Source organism: Melopsittacus undulatus, chromosome 1, assembly GCF_012275295.1.
Source record: "Melopsittacus undulatus isolate bMelUnd1 chromosome 1, bMelUnd1.mat.Z, whole genome shotgun sequence".
Classification (NCBI taxonomy): Eukaryota; Metazoa; Chordata; class Aves; order Psittaciformes; family Psittaculidae; genus Melopsittacus; species Melopsittacus undulatus.
Window position 1 is genome coordinate 100,854,838 of NC_047527.1, and position 22,546 is coordinate 100,877,383.

General features: G+C 39.1%; 1 protein-coding gene across 1 annotated transcript in view; it reads right to left on the reverse strand.

Moving 5' to 3' along the window:
• Positions 1-22,546, reverse strand: part of LOC101877234 (pituitary adenylate cyclase-activating polypeptide type I receptor) — a 133,248-nt gene that overhangs the window by 70,588 nt on the left and 40,114 nt on the right. Inside the window, exon 3 of the mRNA XM_031049800.2 lies at positions 8,365-8,470. Coding sequence (XP_030905660.1) covers positions 8,365-8,470 — 106 coding nt within the window. The remainder of the gene's footprint in view (positions 1-8,364; positions 8,471-22,546) is intronic.

Sequence of the window (22,546 nt, forward strand, 5' to 3'; positions counted from 1 at the left end):
TTGAATAGAAACAAGGCAGAAACAGAAGAATACTGTATGATGCTTGATGACTACCATTGTAGTCTCATGCAAATGACCAACTGTGTGACCACAGTCCCCAGTAAAGTGTGAGTACAGCATGAGTAAACGGAGAGTCTCATCATGCTGCTCTGCAGCAGATGCACTGGTTCCCATACACACTTCTACTGGAAAACTTTTGTATATTCCACAAGTTCATAGCCCTGTCAGCTGATGAAAAACCAGTGTCACACACTGTGTTCCTGCTCTAGCGTCCTTCTTCATAGAATCATAGGATCACAAAATCATAGAATGGTTTGGGTTGGAAGGGACCTTAAAGATTATGTAATTACTTCAAAGTAATTCCTTAATTCTTTCTTTTCAGATAGTTACTGGACACTAGAATACAAGACGTGAGCAAATTCTGTGGTTAATTTAGGATTTCTCTGAAATGTTGTCACTGCCAGTGCAGAATAATTCAAAGTTAGTGCTGTCTTAATCTGTGTTTCATCACTAGAAGTAAAGATCCTAGAAACCAGTCAACTGTGCCATTGATTCCAGCAAGAATCGAATTCACTCTTACTGCTGTGTTTTTCTCAGCAAGACTAACAATCTAAAGAAGCAATAAAGACTTACTTTTGTCAGCAAATATAGCAGGCAGCCACAGAAATATGCCATGGGAATAGGAACAAAAGAGCATTTTCATAAAATTACCTTTAAAAGGATATCTGTTTGTTTGACACCTGACTCACATTTGCACAGAAATACAATACGCTTCCAGGACCTTCATGAATGCAGTTTGCATACAAGGAAACTCTTTAATTCAGCACTGAAATATATCTTCTTCTGCAGAAGACTACAGCAGCTGATGGGATACAGCACAAGCACACAGTATAAAAGGAGCTGCAAAGACCTGATGAAAATTGTACTAAAATCATAGATGGTCAGTCACTTATAATTCAGATGACATGATAATAGTCTGTGTGGGAATTTTTTTCTGCCATGGTACTGCAGATGTTAAAAATTTAAATGACTGTAAGGAGTCATAGAATCATAGAATAGTCAGGGTTGGAAAGGACCTAATTAAGATCATCTAGTTCCAACTCCCCTGCCATGGGTAGAAACACCTCACATTAAGCCATGTCATCCAAGTCTCTGTCCAACCTGGCCTTGAACACTGCCAGGGATGGAGCATTCACTACCTCCCTGGGCAACCCATTCCAGTGCCTCACCACCCTAACAGTAAAGAATTTCTTCCTTATATCCAATCTAAACTTCCCCTGTTTAAGTTTGAACCTATTACCCCTTGTCCTATCACTACAGTCCCTAATGAAGAGTCCCTCCCCAGCATCCCTGTAGGCCCCCTTCAGATACTGGAAGGCTGCTATGAGGTCTCCACGCAGCCTTCTCTTCTGCAGGCTGAACAGCCCCAGCTTTCTCAGCCTGTCTTCATATGGGAGGTGCTCCAGTCCCCTGATCAACCTTGTGGCCGCCCTCTGGACTTGTTCTAACAGTTCCATGTCCTTTTTATGTTGAGGACACCAGAACTGTACACACTATTCCAAGTGAGGTCTTGCGATCTCCAGCTGTTCATGACTGAAGATCACAGGAGCACAGGCACAAGAACATCACTCATTTCATTACATAAGTTTTACTACTGTTTATCATTCATTTCTTAAATGGAGTGACCTGGTGTATCATGTTTGCAATTACATGCAATGCTCACAATAGCAGCTTGGGGCAGTGGAATTGTTTTAATTGTCTTAGCAGTAAAACTTGTGCAAATGCATCTAATACACTTTGTTTTGGAAAACAGTCATTTAAAAAAAAACAAAACCAACAACCAACAGCTGAAAGTAAATAAAGAAGTATATAGGGTAAACACTCACTTCTGATAGCTTCTGCATATATAGGAAAGAAGCTGCCCCTGTTTAGCTCATCTTCTCATCTCACATTTTGTACACCATGTAGCAGAAGACAAGCGTGGGCTTCTTGATGTGATTTAATGTTGGACAAAAAATGAGAGATGGTATGGTTTAATGAAGTAGATGTCACTGTAGAAAAAAGGAACTCACAAGTGGGACTGTGTAAATAATTGTGGGTTTTCTTTCCAAATGTTAAAAAATAATAAAAAATAAAACAAAATAAAAAAAAAATCTCGATCTGAGTCGGTATCTTACCCAGTTGCCTGTACAAATTCCATTCTATCTTTCACTTTCTTTTAACTTAACATTCCTTGGTCATTAAAGGACTTCCTGGCAATTCTGGAGATTACAAAAGTAACAACCTTGAAATAACCAGATACAAATTATTACAGATATATGCTATAGGATGGGAATAGCAGCTTATACACGTGTTTTGCAGTTAATAGTGTTTTCAGAGATGTAGCTGTTAAATTCCAGTACTTCATTTCCCATCTGAATGGAAGTCCAGCATATGCTGAGAAGATAACTAAAACTAGATTTATTAGCAGGGCTTGCAAAGGAGGTAGGCCTCATTTAAACCACCGAAATGGTGTGTAATGTACTGGCAGGATGTGTTCAAGCTGCCCAAGGAGATAATAGAAATTTCTGCTCCATTACAGCAACTTTTGCATGTTTTCTGATTCATCTTAACTGACCATCCCCAGTCCAATGATCACTCCCCCTAAGTTTTATCTTTCTTAGAGAGTCCATTTAGCTTAAATTGTCCTCCAGCTTCCCTCTTAAGTTAGTAGAGAGAAAGGACATTCCAGAGAACAATTTATCCCAGAAATGTCAGGAACCCATAGCAGTTTGAAAGGAATAGCTCTAAGGAAGGACCCACAGCTATCCAGTGGCTACTTAGACATAGTTTATACTAGACAATTTAGGTTATTTACCAAAATCAAGAGAGACAAATTGCATTCTTGGAGACAAAGCAGTGAATAAGAACTAGTAGGATTTGGGAATAAGTTTTTTAGGACAGAGACTGGAGTATCCGTATTTATCATGTGTAGTGGAAAATCCATGGCAGAATACCTTCCTGGTACTGCATGATGCAGCTACAGCCCCACACACTCCATCAATTTGCCATGGTTTAGGACTACACTATGAATAACACATGGTACTGAAGAGAAAGAGAATATATATTAAGGAAAGATTTTCTCAACACTGAGACACATAGGATTATCAAAGACACTGATTCCCCACGAAGAACTGTACACAGACCCCCTGTCTAATGGCAACCCAGATAGATCTGGAAGCAAAAAATTGTAGGATTACACAAGCACAACACTGCTCTGCAGAAAATTATTTCTGCTCCTAAGACCATGATCTCAGCTAAATTACAATGCCAAATTACTATCTCTGTTCAACTGATAATAATATGTACATCTTCATATTACGTCTAGGCTACAACATGGATGGGGTTTTAATCCCTGTTACCAGAAAACCTTCACAGATATAATTATCATTATTATGCTATTTGTTTTGCCAGGCAGACCACATGTACATACATATATATAGTTTGGCTGTATATTATAGAGGGCAAAGAAAGAAATATGCTAGAGCTTTTTCCAAGAAACAGCAACATACCTATGGTTCACCCATTAGAGTTTTGTCCTGTCTCCAGACATGACTAGCAAGAAAATTTTCCATAGAACATTCCAAAGCAGTTTTTATGTGGCACAGAATCCTTTCTTTCCCCTGTCAAAACTGATCCTGAACTTTATCAATGACAAGGCACTTCCAGGCCTTCAGCTTCACTAATGGAGCTGAATTCACAGTAGGCTAGCAACATCCATTTTAGCTTCTGCTCCATTTGAGAACAAGATTCTGTATAGAGCCTGCAGCTTAATTTACATCTGGATTGTGATGATTTTGCTCTTTCCAGTACTGATACATTGTTATTCACAGTATTCATACCACCTAACTTCAGACCTCTGTAATGAGTGCTTTAATAGGCAATGGGAGAGAAATGGGCACTTGTTATAGTCTTCTCAATGTAAGATAGATGTCTAAAATAACGCAAGTTTAAGTCCTGTACATACTTCTAAGTGTCTTTTAAGTTCTTATTTTGATCTATTGACTATAAACAGATACATATTTCATTTTATTTTCTTGACTTGCCTGGCAATGCCACTGCCTTTCAACATTTGTCAGAGAAAGGACGGAAGTGGGATTAGTTAACTAGGACCACAAGTTAAAGATTAATTTGTCAGTAAGTCAAGTCATGAACCACAAAATTACCAATGACTCCTAATCACTCCTATTTCTATTCAAGTTCTCTGTGTTCACTGTTACCATACTTTGCCTCATTCCAGACTAGTGCATTTGAGGCTTTATAAACATTAAATCAGAGGACCAAATTCATAGAGCACTCAACTCCCCCACCATTTGAGAGAGCACCAAATTCAGAGGACAGATCAGGAATATAAAGTTCCAGCTGTGGAAAGCAAGACAGGCAACAGACTGGGAAAAGCCTATCATGCCAATCTACAACTGGAGAAATGTTCTACACTTTATCAGGAAGGCTCTTTCTATTATGGGATTTCTCTGAGTAGCATACTTCCCAGCTGTGACCCTGAACAATCAGTTAAAACTGACTAGTGCATCCAAATGTATAAGACGCTTGGAATTACAGCTAGGTCAGATAGAAGCTCACCAGGAAGCAGAAGACACCTAGGAGATTCTCTTTGCCACTATATACGCATGTGGAAAGCATGAATGTGCAGGCTGCTGAACATCTGCCTGTCTTTTGAGGTCACACAGGCCTAAGTAGATCCACTACAGTTAAGTACATGGATGGCATGAAGACCTACTGTCATGGGTTGAGCAGTTGCAGTCATTTTTTTCTCCTTGTAGCTGGTGCAGTGCTGTGTTTTGGCTTCTGGGCTGGGAGCAGTTGCTTGGTGGCGGGCATGTTTTGGGGGTGTTTTTGTTCAAGGCCTTTTCTGAGCAGGTGCTCTGCCGGGGAGGAGGGGAGGCCGGGAGGAAGGAGAGACAGGACACCTGACCCAGGCTAGCCAATGAGGTATTCCATACCATAGCACGTGATGCCCAGGATGCAACTGGGAGAGAGAGAGCTGGAGGGGTAGAGCTCTGGAGGAAAATGGAGGAGGGAGCACGCGGTGCTCGGCCAGGCAGGGTGGAGTGAGTTATGAGTCGGTGGCTGGTGGGGTGTTGTATTCTTTTCGCTTGTTATTGGCTTTATCATTATTATTTGTAGTAGTAATGGCGGTAGTGATTTGTGTTATACCTTAGCAATTAAACTGTTCTTATCTCAACCCGTGGGGGCTACATTCTTTGGATTCTCCTTCCTAACTCTCCGGGAGTTGGGGGACTTGGTTTAAACCACAAACACCTACATATCAAAACATCCCATAGTAAAAATCACAGCCCAAATTTCTTCAGGTAATCACAACATTTAGCATGACCTAGGCAGTACAACAGAGACAGATGCTTGAGGTAGGGTTTTTCTCATAAAATGTAGATGACTACAGTGTAAATATTTACAACTGAGATGGTCACCCTTACTCCCATATATGACCGTAGAGAAAAAATGGCATCATCTAATCTTAACTGAATTATGTCTTCAGTCTGCTTATCAGATATTCAGAGCTACAAATGAGCAATCTGACTTGCTCATTTGTGGTGTAGATGCATTTGCAGTTTTCAATGTTTAATTAGATTAATTCCATAATAAGTGTACTTGAACTAGGAAACTGTCATTAAGTATCTGAGGAACCCTTGTGCCATTCTTTCTTAACACAAGGGCTGGGAGTGTGTTAGCAGAGTCTAGAAGAAAATAAAAATTAAAAAGAATGCATATGGATCAGCAGTGAGCTTTATCAATTCTTATCTGGCAGAACACCCTTTGAAGACTGCTGACAGTTAGAAGAGGGTTCAGCAGGAACTGGGGCAGCTCTGCGTTAGAACAGGAACAAAAACTCAGAAAAGGGAGCTTGTAAACACTGATGTAGCCTGGCTACAGTGCCTGGAGAACTTAAATACGAAGTGATCATTCATTTATTTTCTGCCTTTTACTCTCATTATTTCCCCTTATCACTTTAATTCCCACTCCAGAGCGAAGGAGTCACATTCTGGTTCCTGCTGAGATTTGGGTTTTTTTTCAAATTCTCTTTTTCATTCAGGCTGCAGGTGATGGTCAAACGGGGATGGAGACATACGGGTCAGCACACACCCCTTATTTCTTTTCATATAAAGGCTCATGAAGACTGTAAAACATTTAAGAAGAAGAAGCCATCTTAAAACTCATGGAGAAAAACAAACAGAAAATCTCAAGGCAACCATTGTCTCTGAAGCATTATAGGCATTACACAGCAGCAGGAGAGAAAACAGGGCTGTGAAAAATAAAATAGTAATGAACATAACATCTGAGCACAAGAGGTAAATGGGGAGGGAAAGAGGAAAACATCAGAGCCCTGACAAATCAGAGCTGTATGCTCTTCCTAATACAGTGCCAGCCTTGTTCTTCAAGACCTGTGGTAGCAGTTGCAGAATCAACATTGTGCTTGTGCTGGATCTTACCCAAAGAGGCTCTGGGGAACCATTTAGTTTATGTCTGTGTACACAGATGCTGAACATAGGAAGGGGGCAAACCTAATGCAGGAGAGCTGAATTATTGCAAAATGTAGGAACCCATGAAATGTTTTTTTTTCACATCAAAGTGCATTTCTCTCCATGCAGTACTTATAGGAAGGAGAAATATCAGTGCAAAAGACAAGCTCTAAACAGGAGCAGAGATCCTACTATTACCATTATGTCTTTTTTTGTGTCATGTGGGCACCCTGGAATAGGATTGATGATCTAGGGAACTCGTTGCACCAGGATGTGAACAACTAAAGGATGCATAGTGATCCTGGGACAACAGAATGAAGAGCAGCTGAGTTCTGCTGCTGAATTAGCTCCTAAAAAGATTCACTCCCTGCCTGCCTGCATGCCTGATACATTTTAATCACATTGAGGTGCGAAAGCCTTTCCAATGGCTCTGGACATCCTTTATCTCTGAGCTGTGCTTTCTGAATATGGAAGAGGCAAAGGCGAGGAGTTCTATATGAATAGTCCCCCAACTACAAGGGTTATTCTGGATTTGAGTGAAGAACTAGCTGATGAAATGGTCTCTTTTGACCTGGGAAAATCTGTGAATTTTTTAATAAAAATAATAGCCATTGTATAATCATAAGAAGTAAGGCTCACAATCAGCTTCTAACATCATTCTGGGAATAGGGGAGGAGAAAGAATTTTTTCTCCATTTTTTCCCTTTCTTATGCCACTTCTGGACCAGGGAAGAATTGGGAAGTTCTTCTGTACTGTCTAGAGAGGGTCTCAAAACATCCTTGGAGCTGAAATGAACTGCCTGAAGTATATGATTTCTTCAGTTCCACCAAACCACAGTTCATTTGCCCAAAGCTGGAAGCAGAAGAAAAAATACCTTATATAAGAAATGAAGAGCAGGATGGATATGAGATAAATATTCTCTGATGGAAATACTCCAAGAAGCTAAAATGCAGGAACGGCTTGCTTCAGAGGATGCTCTGGTAACACAGATATCTGCATTCTGCTCCTCCTTGCTTCTGGGATAAAATATGTGGTGAAGAAAAGGGGAGAGAAACCTTTTTTATCGTACACACAATGCGTTTTATCTGCTTTTCTCTGCAGTTTTACTAATTCTAGTCACAATAGAAGCAGCTTGGACAGGACTCAGAAAGCAGACCCTGATTTCCAATTAGTTTCTTTATAATTCTTTGCCCTTTTCTCACTGGTGCTGGCCACAGGCAGCTCCTGCCACAGTCAATGAGAAATGAGGCAGGATATTAAACTATTAACTTCTTCTTTGCTTGCGGCCTCAGTTCCTTATCTTAGACATAGCACAAGTATTCTTCATCAAGATTATGGTCATCACAATGTTAATCCCTGTAAATGTCTTCAGATCATGTGAGAGAGGCATGAATTATTACTGAGCTGAGAAAGGAATGAGCTGTTACAGAACAGACCAATGATGCCCTCAGTCTTATATCCAGTCACCAAAAGGTGTTACCGCTTGCTCCAGCAGAAGACACAAACACTACCAAGGCCTATCCAAACATGCTGTTTCTTTTTTCTTTTTTCCTTTTTAGATTAATTTTGTAGTCATATACCACTGCATCACCTAAAGCACAGAAGCAAATTCCTGACCTCTGATAATAACCAGCAATTGTTCTGGTACATCCCCACTGATTGATTTTTTGTCCTTAGAATGTTTCTCTAAGCTCATTCAGCTACAGTGATTGCACCTCTTACCGTAAGATGTTTGCATTGACATTGCCAAAAACCCCTGCAGACATGACAGGAAATGTTTAGAAACCATCAGTTCAATGTACATGGTATATTGCAAGCTGAAACTCACCTGGAGAAGAGTCATTGAGAGGGTTCAGGGCAGCTGCCCTCCGTATCTTCTCCAGACAGGTCTCCTGCTCCTTTTTAATGATGCAGTTGGAATGGGTTGCTGTAACCTGAAATGTGGGAAAAAAATGTGGAAAAAGAACAATTATAAACTTCAAACTGTTAGTGAGCTTATCAGGCAACAACAATAAGTTTTGAGGTCCCATTTCAAAAAGAAAAGAGAAAACATCCTTAGAAGATGAAAAAAAATGCAACAATTATTTATTTATACCGCTTCCCCACCCCCATCAGTCTTATGGACAAACCACGGAATTATAATTATAAATTGCTTGGCCTTTTTTTATGTTGTTCTCCGTGTCAAGTAATTTCTAATGTGTTTGCTTTATTTTATTACATTCCTTCTTCATATAAAGCTGAAGCAAATGTACTTCTAAATAGAGAAATAACTAAAAGAGGAATCAGAAATCAACTGAGGCTCAGTTTGATCTTGCACCAGTTTCTCATGAACCTTGCACAATCCATTAACCTCACCCAGGATTCAAAACTACATCAAAAGCTCTTTCTCCCAGTCTTTTACCCTGTCCATTCCTTAATGCTTCCTTCTTCCTTTATTCCCCATGAATACAAGGCAACTTTCTTGCCAAAAGAGAATGCAATGCCAACTGAACAGAGATGGCTTGATCCAAACATTTGCTTTTTTTTTTTCTAAAGCAGCCCACCATAAGAAAAAAAAAAACAAACAAAACAAATAACAAAACCAAAACCAACAAAGGAGAAATGGTGGGGAAGAAAAATAAAAAATAAGTTATCTTATAAGAGAAACATTGCAACAAACAGAATGCAGACAATCCCAAAGAGGCAATAAAAAAAGAATGTGATCCATTCCCAGAAATCAATACAAGATTTCATTCCTGTTGCAGACAGTGCTTAGGGAATATCAGTTTAAGGGAATATCAATTCAAGGGCAATACCACCTCAGGTTTCATTAGATCATTTTATAGGGGGCACTACTAAGGTTCAAATTACATACTGTGAAAAGCACTGTGAAAATCAGTGCATGGGTTGAAGATAGAATAGGTCATCCTGGTGCACTGAAGCAATTTTTGTGCTTCATATTTCATATTTCCTATCCCATATTTCCGATCCCATTTCCTTTGCTCTTGACAATGGAGAAATACAGAGGAAGCAGGGTATATCTGTCAAGTGGTCTGTTTTCCCTTACGTGCTAAGTAGGAACAAGAAAACAGGTAAAGCAATACTTGAATTCAATCTTCCTCAGTTAATTTTCAAGCCCTAGCTGCACTGTTCAGCTTTACTTCCCTCATATCCCAATAAAGGGAATGGAGTGAACAGTTTGGGTCATTAATGCATCAAACTGCCACCACACACACAATAAGCACTTAAAGTAAATATTAAAGCATGTGTAATCAGTTTGGTGGAGCTTGTGTTGCACTTTTTTGTGTGGTAGGAGATACCGAGCCATTGTACACTTTTGACCTTGTAATATTACAAGCCACCAACCCTGTATCAAAGATAGAAAGGGTTTCCTAACGAACCTCTACTGGAAAGCTTTATTCATCATTTGTAGAAACTGATAACACTATGCAGTTTCATCTCCAAGATCCCAGTGATGAATTTCAGCTATTTTCCCCATGGGATACACCAGGCATAAATGTATTAGATTCGTTTATCTTCAAAACAAACATTGTTCTGCTCTAAGGGCTCCCAAGAGCCTGGAAAATATATATTGTCACAGATCTCTAGGATCTCCCAAGAACATAAGGGCTTTTGCTACATCATCCCCTAGACCCTGATGAAGACTGAGAAAATTGCATTGGCTGACATTCAAGTTCTTAGAATACCTTTCAAAAAGATAAAAGAGAAATAACAAGTACATAAGGATTCTGCTGCTGGTGCTGGTTCACTCTCCACAGTTGCTCATATCTGAAGAGATTGTCCAGGGATTGTCTCAGTACATGAATGTGACAGTTTCTGTACAGTTCAGTATATGCAGATTAGAAAAGTTGTCAATTAGTAGTAATAGTAACGATAATATAAAAAAACCCAAATATTTTCTATGCAAGTAGGATAGGAATAAAAAAAGATAAAGTTTCTTTGCCCACTTGTTGTTAACTTGAACTCTTTTCAGCTTGATATTGTATATGTTAAATGTTATAGGAGTTCAAAATATATATATATATGGATTTATGCAAAATCTATCAAAGGGTAGTAAACAATAAGAAGCTCAGCATGCCCAGATTTTTCTACGGGGTAATCATAGATCTTTGACAAGAAGTCAAAGTTCAGTCTATAGTGAAAAGACAAAAGAGTGCAATTTATCCTTCTTATTTTTGGTGTCTTTAGCAGAGGCAAAGCAAAACCAGGACCTGATTCATTATAAGGAAAGCCTAAGGTTAAAAGCTGATTTTATTGTTTTTCCTTGTAACCAGTCAGATCTCTCTGATTAAACTGACTAAATTTAGTCAATTATATCTGAGCAAGCCTAAGTCAGGATATATTTGAAATGCAGACTGCTGGGAGCAGAGAGAGCACTACAGCAATGTGCTTCACCTGTCCTTATAGCCTTACTTAAGCTTTCACTATTGGCAGAATATTTTGATGTGACTTTCCATAACCATTTTTATGCCCTTTTGTAGCAGTCTTCACCAACAAGTAAAACAGAAAAAAAATATTGGGGAACATGGAAACTGAGACAGAAAGCAAAGAAAGGGAACAAACATTAACCTCAGAGCCAGAGAAGAGAGTAGAAGCTGCCTGTCATCTCCACTAATGAGAAGCTGCATCTGAGAAAATAAAACCATGTTTGGCTTGTTAATAACAAAAAGTTTCTCTGTTGAATGCAGAGACCCTTTAATGTTATTATGTTTTCCTGAAAGGATCCACATTTCACGTTTCTCCATTAACTATGCACTGATAGAGCCTTTAATTTGTTGAGTCAGTCTTCAACAACTGAACAGCAGAGAAGAAATCAAATGGAAGTGCAAGCTTGAACTTCATGGCCTCCTGATTTCATTTCTTTTGCCTCAAGGACATTTGCAATTTCCTGAGTTCAGTAGACAGTCTAGTTTCAGTTTCCCAGAAGATACCAGTGATACGTGCAGTTAAAGAATATTTGGACACATACTAGAAAAATAAAGAAACCAAGTGAATAGTGCATGAAATTCACCCTTTTTAAAAACTTATTACTCTCCACAGAGTGAAGGAGTTTGACTCACACCAGGCATATATTTGTATAGGCACAGATACAGTAAATACAATCAATGTCTGTTTAGTTCTGAGAGAACACAGACAAAAGTAAGCAGCTACCACACTACAGATGTACAATAGATTAAGAGGGTTTGGTTTTCTACATTTATTTTTATTTAGGTGGCCACCACTAAAATAAACTGGCATCTGTGATATGTAACTTGTACCATTTAACTCTTTGTTGTTTCCTTGGCATTTTGGTAAAATTAAGACCAATCATGTTATTATGTTACAGCCTACATAAAGTCTCTCACACATTCTCTCAAGGTGTTGCTTTAGTGTGATCTGTTCCATTAAGAAAGCCATAGTACGTAAAAATGAGCAGAGAACCAGGTGAACACATCTGTGCTGCTTCCAGATCTGCTCTAGCTATATGTGAAATCAGATTAGCAAATTCTAGAGTAATGTGTTTAAACAAGGCACTGCTTAAATATATGGATGTTCCAGGGAAGGAACCATGTAGGAAGAATTGTGCAAATCCGAAAAGTTTCACATGCTTCCCTGGTCATGGAAATAAAGACATGTTGCCAGCTTATTTCAGCAGAAAATTTAAATAAACTTGCTTTCTTCTTGGTTTGGTTCAAGTATATTAAACACTGGGAACAAAGTAACTTCAAGGAGAACTTCTTTTTTTCTCAAGATTTCTATACTGGAAAGACAACACAAGCTGTCTCATTTGGTGCATAAAGATCTATCGAGCACAGAAATAGCTCTGCACCTCTTCCCAAGATGTAGCACAAACCGTGCTTCACATTAAGCATGGTGTGGTACAAGCCAGTGACATTGTGCCTTGGACCCTCATGTCAAGGGAACCTGCAAATAGGGAGAGAATAGCCTTAATAATTCATTCAAGGAGCACAAAGCAAGGCTGTGAGTAGACAACAGAGAGAGCAAGACTGGATCACATTAGGAAGGTGCTTCCTAACCACTTGCACTAAGGAACAAAGGATATGAATTTAAATGTAACATTCTGCTTATGTAGCTGCCATGAGTTATGTGCTGTCTCTATAACTGTAGCTGTACCCAAAGTGAGCAGATCAGAAGACTAAGCACAAAAGTCTAGACCATGTGTCTAGATGTGCCTTAGTGTATCTTACTTGACCTCCAGCTGCAGCTGCTTGCACAGGACTTTATGTTTACCCTTTGTCAGAATATTTTGGACACTAGGGTATCTCTAATGGCAAAAGACACCTATGATTTGCCACTTAAATCATTTCCTCAGTTATAGCAAGTAGATAAAGGTCTTCTCAGAGGAAAACCAGGACATTTTCTATGAATTGGACATTATACTTGTGCCATGTTCATGGTCACTGATAAAGACTTGTGCATAGGAAAGTGCATAGGAAAGGTGGTTGAGTGTCTGGAAGGATTTGGAAATTTTTTAACACATCAAAGCTGGGTATTGAAAGAGGCCTCAGTGTTATTTAAACTTATCATCTTGTGGGCCAACAGTGCAGAGAAGTCTAGCCAAGAAACCTGAACTGTCTTTGACTACAATCAGTTATTAAAAAAATAATGTTCTTCTCATTTTACTCTCTGTAAAAATATTCACAATTGCTTTAAAATGTGAGTTCACTGTACAACTTAGTAAGAAAAGCCATCAGTATTCTTCAGAAACTCCAGGATTGATATGTTTTGAAGAGATAGTAAAGATGTGATAGTGAACTCTGCAATTCACTTGGCATTTGCATTTCTACAAAGGCCTTATCAAACATGGCAATTCAGTACCATTAGCTGTTCTCTCCTCTTCTGTGTTTATGCATTACGTCTGTTAAGTCCTGATTTATTTTTTTTCTTTTCAAAATTAATATTTCCACTCCATTCAGGATATGTCATATCAGACACCATGACAATAAGGAGAGGGGTAAAGAAAACCAGATAAGAAAAAGCAAAGAAACAATATCAAAACCCTTCAATAAATCCCTCATGGACAATATTTTACACCAACATAGAGAAGAAATACAGTCTGATTTCCCTTTTCGTCTAATTGCTGTCTCTAAAGTAACGCAAGACAGCAGTTTAATCTGCTAGATATATTACATCACTCACTTTATACTGAATTACACTCTATTAATTCTATTATGACTTTTGGTTTTAAAAAGTTAGCTCAAAACACAACACATTATTATGTGAGTGTTGCCAAAAAAACCTTACTTTGTCATGGAAACCACACTACTAGAGATAATCCCTCTCCTTATCAAGCAATGATTCAACTGGTCAAACCAGGGCCAAGACTCGGAATATGTGTTAAAAATAGAGGTGCTTGGGAAGGAGCTCTGATTATCTGGATTTTTGAGAACTGATTTACATCACTACTGGTACCCACAACACTGCCTTGGCAGTCGAACAAATTGCTGTTTCCAATAAGGAAGGTCTTACGTTGTCAGTTGATTGCGTTTTTGTCTGCCTGTGTAAATGGCACTCAAACTAGTGTGATTTCAAAACACTTCAGACTAAGTGAAAGGGTAAAGGGATTAGAAACTTATTCAAATCAAGGCACAACTGTACAATCTGCAGCATAGTCTTGATACTATGCTTTAAGCAAATTGTGAAATCAAACCCCTGACAAACAGAGCACACTGCCAAAACCTGCACAGATTCTTTTCAAACTGGCTTACATAAATTTAAGATATGGCTGCTTTCTAACACTGGTGGCTCCTGGAGAGATGCATGTCTCACTGCAGATTAGAAAATAGCAGCAGCATAAACAACAGTTCCCTTCACTCAGTGGATACCTCCTGAAGTGGTAACTCTGGACAAAAGATGCGTTATGCAACATTGGATAAACCTATTTTGAGTTTGCCTTAACTGGTGTTTTATCTTGAAAATCAGTTGAAAAACATCTTTTTGAGAATGGTAAGGCATGCTCAGTATAGTTGATGACTCCCACAGGAACTAGTATCTTGAGTTTAACCAACATACACCTTTATTCTATCTCCAATAGTGGGCAATACCAAGCAATGTTTCTCAAAACTTTGTACTGGCAGGATGAAACTACTCATTTGAAAAGTGTTTAAAAATCTTTTTAGACATACTGTGCTTGAGATGAAACTAATTCTGATTGTTGATTGCATTACATAAAATGGCTGTTCCCACTGTTCCTAAGAATTTCTCCTCCAATGATAAAAAATAGTATGGCTCAAAGTAACACACAGAAACCTAGAATAACAGAATGGTTTTGTTTGGAAAGGACCTTAATGCTCATTCAGTTCCAATACCCCTGCCATGGGCAGGGGCAGCTTCCACTAGATTAGATTGCTCCAAGCCCCATCCAACCTGGCCTTGAACACTTCCAGGGATGGGACAGCACAGCTTCTCCAGGTAACCTGCTTTAATGTCTCACCACCCTCACAGTAAAGAGCTTCTTCCTAATATCTAAATCCACTCTCTTTCAGTTTGCCCCTTGTCCTATCCCTACATGCCCTTAAAGTTCCTATGCATATTTCTTGCTAGATGTCTTCCTCCTTCATTCATCAGAGGTCAACCTAGGCCTGAAAAGCTGACAATCTCTTAACAACACTTAAAGCTTCAGTCCCTCATACCAGACATCCTTGTCTCTGGTGGCTGTGAGACCAGGGCAAGTATCTGTGACATACATCTTTCATACAGAATCGTGGGATCACAGGATAAGTCAGGTTGGAAAGGATTTCCAGAAGACTTCAGCTCTACCTCCCACTCCAAGAAGGGTCAGCAGTGGGATGAGATTAGGTTTCTCAGGGCTTTTGCCATTTGAGTTTTTGAAAACTCCAAGAATGGAGACTGAACAACTTCTGTGCAACTTATTTCAATGTTCACTTATCCTCAGAGTAAAGCAGCCTCTCCCTGCTATGAATCTCTGGTGTTTCAACTTATGCCCATAGTCCATTGTTTTCCTGCCATGCACCATGATGAAAAGCCTGTCTCTTTCTTCTTCCTGATCTTCTCATAGATATTATAAGGTTGCCACAAGATTGCCTCCAAAGTTTCCCTCCTTCCACCAGCTAAACAAATTCATTTTCCTCATCCCCTCCTTACAGGCCATCTTGGTGTCCTTCCTGTGAACTTGCTACAGTTAATATATATTGAGGAGCCCAAAACTGGATGTAATATTCTAGAAGTGGTCCAGCAAGTGCTGAGTGGAAGAGGATAATCACTTCCTGCATCTACTGGCCTTCATCTTGTTACAGCTCAGGACACTGCTGGCCTTAATCTACTTTCCTCAGGACCTATGTAGAGTGTGCAGAGCCAAGGCTACCAACTAGCCTTGCGTGGTTTATCAGAGTAAAGAAAACCCAAAAAACCCCTCATGATGAGTTTCACTGAACAAAGGCTGAGGAAATCTGTGCTAATGTTAAGACTTCTCTCTCTGTGGGGATATTGGGAAACAGAGATTTTAGGAGTTCTGCATTTGTCATTCTGCCGGATGCCACATTCATTTGCAAGGCAAGTTCTTGTTATTACTCATTATTATTTGCCCATTTATACTTCATTACATTTAAACAAAACCTCAAAGAGAAAAGGTCTTAGACAGGAAATTTGTTTTGTGCAGGCTCCCAGCAAGTTCAATAGGAGCTCCATCTGAGTCACACTTGGAACAGAAATGCGTGATGAACAGCTACAGGAGGCTGCAGGAACACTTTCTCCACACACACACACACACATATACTCTACCCAAGGGAGAAAGCTTTAATTAATCTACTAATTAAATTAAAGCTATTTGCCCTCAACTATCACACACATTACTCCTTTCCACTCCTCCCCACAGGCGGCCACAGCAAGTGTGTAGTGCTACAGCTCTCACTCTAATACTCCCCAAAGGGACTTTGGGACTGGGGAAAATACTGAAGAACAGAAGAAAAGAGCTCATTATAATAGTGGTAATGGGAAGTGCTTGAGCTCATTCTCAACTTCCCTCCTTTCAATGCTAGGAGACATTGTTTTAGATATTGTGCCAAAGTGGAGAGAAAAAAAACCAAACCCACAACCAAATAAACCCACTCAAATCCCACAAGGAATCAAATCTTTACACAGAAGACTGTGCTTAGAGTAGTTTTCTCAACAAAAACTTCTTTCTCCTTCCTGCTTCTAGAGGGGTTTTCCCTATGCAACTGCAAAAACTCAAGGAGGAGAATAAAGTACATATTCATGAAGAAGGGAGCAGACTGAATGGTGTTTCAGAGCACCAATGTGGTGAGATAAGCCAGTGTGAAGTTCAGCAGAGGGGATTAGAAAGGAGGAGAGGCAATGTAAGAAAATTTCCTAATGATCATCAGTGAGGAGATACACAGAAAAATACCCCCCAAAAAAAAAAAAAACAAAAAACAAACCAAAACCAACAACAACAAATTACCACATAAAGAGAAGTAATTTCAAGAGGCATTTATAATGAATTTTAATGTCCTTGGATCCTGCCTGGGAGGAAAGTACAGCAGTGACCGTTAGGAGAGTCTTGGTAGAGCCACTGTGTGTGAGCTGCCTTGTTCCTCCTATGTCCCAATCTGAGACTGTGAAGACTATAATGTAGCTGTGCTTTCCCATGTGTTGGCTACATTCACAGCCATTTAATATGTGTACAAATGCAAAATACAGTATAAAATATTGCACTGATCAGTTGAGGAACTGAGGTGTCACTCAAGTTATCCAGTTCAGAGATTACTTGGGAAGTTTTTACTCTGCTTAAAGATATCATTGTGAACTATTTCACTATTTTGGAATTAAAATTTAAAAGGTGATGCAAATCTGCTCAATGGGAAAAAAAAAGGAAAATAAAAGTCTAGATATATGAACATACTTGAGCAGGATGAAACAAGATATTGAAACAACTGAGTTTTCAACATGATAGAAAATTCCAAAATTTACTATATAAAGTTATTAACCACTGTAATCCTTCAGTCTGGGTTTATACCACAGAGAATAATACTAATGCTACTTTTATTAGGTGATCTAACGAAATAGGGTTTCTATTCCTATGATTCTCTGCCTAATGATAGGTAACTTCTCCGTGTATTTAGGACTGCATCAATTGTGCACTGCTGAGAAGGAACATCAGACACTCCTCTCACAGCCAGTTAACGTTTGGACACCCAGTATTGGTCAATATTTACAGCATAAGTTATCTGAGTGAAAAGCATTGTATGGTGAAAGACTTGCAGTGCCAGTGCTTGCTTCTAGCTGGAGATACTGCACTAATGAATCCCAACCCCACCTTACCCCTTGGAAACTGTGCATCGCTTTTCCAGTTCAAGCATCACAGATTTTATAGGCCAGCAGAAGTATTGCACTATCATTGGGCACATGGTTTAATCATGGCTGATCACACTAGTATTTAAATATCAGGCAACAGCTCTTTAACAGTAATATTTAAATGTAATTCTCAGTAAACATAATCTCTGGGAATATGCAGTTATATCATGATAGTGAATACCTAAATCCTGGGTAGACAAATAATTGCCAAAGGGGTGATCAGTTCACAGAATCTCAAGGGTTGGAAGGGACCTCAAAAGATCATCTAGACCAACCCCCCTGCAAGAGCAGGGTAACCTAGAGTACATCACACAGGAACTTGTCCAGGCTGGCCTTGAATATCTCCAACGTAGGAGATGCCACAACCCCCCTGGGCAACCTGTTCCAGTGCTCTGTCACTCTTACAGTAAAGAAGTTCTTCCTGATGTTCACATAGAACCTCCTATGCTCCAGTTTACACCCATTGCCCCTTGTCCTATCACTGGGTATCACTGAAAAAAGCCTAGCTCCATCATCCTGACACCCACCCTTTACATATTTGTAAACACTGATGAGGTCACCCCTCAGTCTCCTCTTGTCCAAGCTAAAGAGACCCAGCTCCCTCAGCCTCTCCTCATAAGGGAGGTGTTCCACTCCCTTCATCATCTTTGTGGCTCTGCGCTGGACTCTTTCAAGCAATTCCCTGTCCTTCTTGAACTGAGGGGCCCAGAACTGGATGCAGTGTTCCAGATGCGGCCTCACCAAGGCAGAGTAGAGGGGGAGGAGAACCCCTCTTTCACTACTAACTACACCCTTTCTAATGCACCCTAGGATGCCATTTGCCTTCTTCCTCCACTGATGCAGCAGATGGTATTTTGTATTTTTGTGATGCATAGTAAATTAGCCACATGCAACATTTCCATCTTGGGCATTTGTAAGCTTTAAAGTGATATCTGTTTAAAGAGGCACTATATATCACTGAATGCTAAAAAGCCACATTAACTGTTGTATAGTATTTGTCTCATTAAAGGAATCAACTTCTCAACTAATGTATGTTGACAATTAATGACTTACAATAGGAGATTTGGCCTTTGTCTTTAACCCTAATACCTATATTTTCAGAACCTGAGAACATGCAGCTCTGAACTAGGACCATGCCTTATGTTTTGAATAATGTTTAAATGTGCCTGAACTCAAGAATATGCAGTGAAGAGGTTATGGAGTATGATTTGGGAGCTCAATCCCCATTCTTTATATTAAAAAAAAAATTAAAACATATTGCTTTCATATACAAAAGAAATGCACGTACCCAACCTCACTGTCAGTAGAGACCCATGTATTAGCCACAGTAAACACAGTAAAACCACAACAGGCAGAGAATAATAACTGACATTTTCACAGGATCTTGAGAGGTACGGAAACGCAATCACACTCAATTCCTTTCTTAAATCACAAGAGCTGAACTGTAGAACGTCTTAGATGAGTTGTGACATATAGTGGGATTTTGGTTTTGTACACTATAAAAAATCCAGACCCACCAACCTAAATTCATTTTCTAAGGAGTTAAGAGCATCAGCTGTATAAAAGGAAAGACAGAGATAGGAACCAGAAAGGTGTAATGAAATCTCTGGTCCACATCACACACTGGACAGAACATGCAGCAATGCTGCATACTAACAGTGGGCCAGCTATAGCCTTTGTACAATCCAGTATATCTTTCCTGTTAGAAACAAAACCCACATAACCCTGCTGGTTTTCTTTTATGTCATTGACAGGATAGGATCCCAAAAAGCTGACATGGTAGTTTGGATAGGTAACACACTGTGTAAAAGTTTTGGGCATCAAGCAGTGTATCTAACATCAGTTCTAGATGCAGGTGTGTTAGAAGTATACCTCCCTCTTTCTCCTTTCCAAAGTTTTCTCTTAATTTTTTTCCCTTTCCTAACATTTTACATGCTAATATTATTATTTACTAGTTGCTGTATCAAGAATATTCTATCATTATAACCTGTAACTCAAAGTTCTTATGAACCATAATATAAGAATGCTACCATCTCCTGCAAAAAGTGGGATACCTATCCCTTCATGATTGCTTATCCAAATGCTTCATGTGGCTTGAGGATATATAAACTGCACAGAAACTGCCCATGAGACAATCATGCTGACAGGAGATACGTAGAACCTAGCCCCTGCTCTGCTCATTACTCTGTTAGCAGCATAAAACACATGCAACAATGAATTTCTCACATGTGCACTACTCATGAGGTATTCTTAGAAAATCCTACCAGTGACTACACAATACTTCATGAGATGAATCTCAAGGAGGTTTCAAGAAATTCAGAAATTTGTTTTACAAAATAGCTGCAAAATTACTAGAAAACAAAACATCAAAACACAGTGCCAGATTGCATACCCTATCTCAAATTCCTATTTTACTTTTATATCACTGCAGGGTATGATTTGATTTAAGGAGGGACAACATGCAGTAATAGAGATGGTCTACTTCTAATAACAGATCTCCTCCTTAAAAGGTGATTTCATTCCAAATAAACCAGCAGGACTTGGATACATTTCAGACCCTGACAGATAAGCCACAGGTCTCACTTTCAGAGTCTTGTCATGACCTAGATTCTGCTCCAGCATTTTCTGCTCTACTGCTTTACAGAAATGTGCCCAAATAAGGGACATCTCACTGAATAGGAACAGATTCAGGATGCATTTTATTATCCTCATGATATAGCTCCTGATGTTCTCAGAAGGCATCTAAAGTGTTAAGCCAGTCACCTGGGTTGGTAGGTACAAAGGCATTCTTGATGTAGAGCTTGGTGGCACAGGGGCTCTTTCAGATGGTAACAAATGCTTCAGCTGTGCCATTTTGCAGCTGTCTGCAATGCGCACACATTTAGGATTTTTGCATATTTAAACAAGAGTCAGCTTTTCAATGCCACAAAAAAGAAAAAAAAAAGGTTTTTAAAGCCCAAACATATGTTTACGACTCTACACTAAAGATAGTAAGTGCTGGCAGATATGTTCAAGTCTCTCTTCCCAAATTTAATTTGCTAGATGGTTGGAAGCATCAATAAATTGGCATCCTGGAGAAAGATGTAAGGGTTCTACTGCAGCATTTCTGAATGCCATATTTAATAATGTCCTATATATTGACTAAGAGAGCCTAACGTTATGTATTTGGGCTTGAAAATACTGGATCCTACTTCATCTGTATTAATAATGACATCATAACTTCATTGATACCTGCTTCTGAAGTCTTTAGCCATTCTAGATTCCCACAGGTCCTTATGTGTCTTGAGAAAGTATGCAACCCAGCATACATAGAGGCAAAAAACAAATTTCTGAACTGTAGTATGACAAAAAAGAAAAAAAAAAAAGAAATATAGCTCTGAAGCCTTTGAAATGGTAACATTAAATTGCAGTAATCTTTAAATTTGTTTCAGTTTGAAGTTAATAGAAATAAGGTGGTTTCATTTTCCATGGAGAAAGGAAAGGTCAGAAATGGGGGCAGCTGCTTCAGACTGTTTTGGTTTTCCTGCTATCAGAAGAAAACATTAACACATGTAAATACTGTATATCTAATACATACTTAAGAGTGAGAAAAAGAAGAGATTCCTCTGCCATGAGAGCAAATTGCTGTCATACCTAAGGTAAACAGAGGTTTGAAAGCAAACTTAGTGAAACCTATTTTATGTTGTTCCTCGTGGGTTATTTGGGGTGACTCTAACATACATTAATATAATTAATTTGATCCATAGCATTACTGCATTCAGAATTTCTACATTACACTTTTGGCAACAGATATATATATATTTCACATGTTAATATATGAGGAAAAAAACTCAACCCAAACACGAATAAAAACTCCTGCCCCAAAATGCAAACAATCATTACTGAAACCAGAATTTTTTTTAGACTAATGTTATTCACACACATCCCTATCACTTTCCATTTGTTTTTTGTTACATTACATCAAATGGGGTTTTATTTTTCCACAGTTTTAATGGTCCTATCTTACAGCAGCTTCTGCCATGTTCTGTGGCTGTTTGGTGTTTATTTTTTTCCAAAGCCATGAAGAGAGCTGGAAGATTGCCACTTTATGTTGCTCAACATTCAAAAGCCTCCCTTCATAAGCAGTGCCATACAATGGGAGTGGACCTCAATACACGATGACATACCCCTCAAATACGAATTCTTATCCACAAAGTGTTATTTTGGATTTCATTAACAGAGAGAGAGTAAATATCCATGGACACAAAAGGGAAAAGAAGTAGAATTTCCATCTTTGTGTCCCATAATGAAATAGCTGCAGAACTAATGTTGTGACCAGTGGGTCACACTGTGAAAACTCAAGCAAAATAAACCTCATCATTTCTGGTCCTGGTTTACTCCCTGAACTCACAGAAAATCCCTGAAAGATTAAAATGCAGCTAGTAAACAGTTGGAAAAGCAGAACACATAAGCTCCTCAAAGTGGAAAAGGAGTAAGTATGTCGTTGCAAACATAAAGGCATTCATCAGATGAAGATTTATGTGGGACTTCACACTAGTGTTAGAAAATCAGGAGGCAATGCATGAGGCTTTGAGCAACCTGTCTAGTGGAAAGTGTCCCTGTCTGTGGTGGGGCATTGGAACTAGATGATTTTAAGGTCCCTTCCAACCCTAATCATTTAAGGTCCCTTCCAACCATAATCATATGCCCTGTCACTC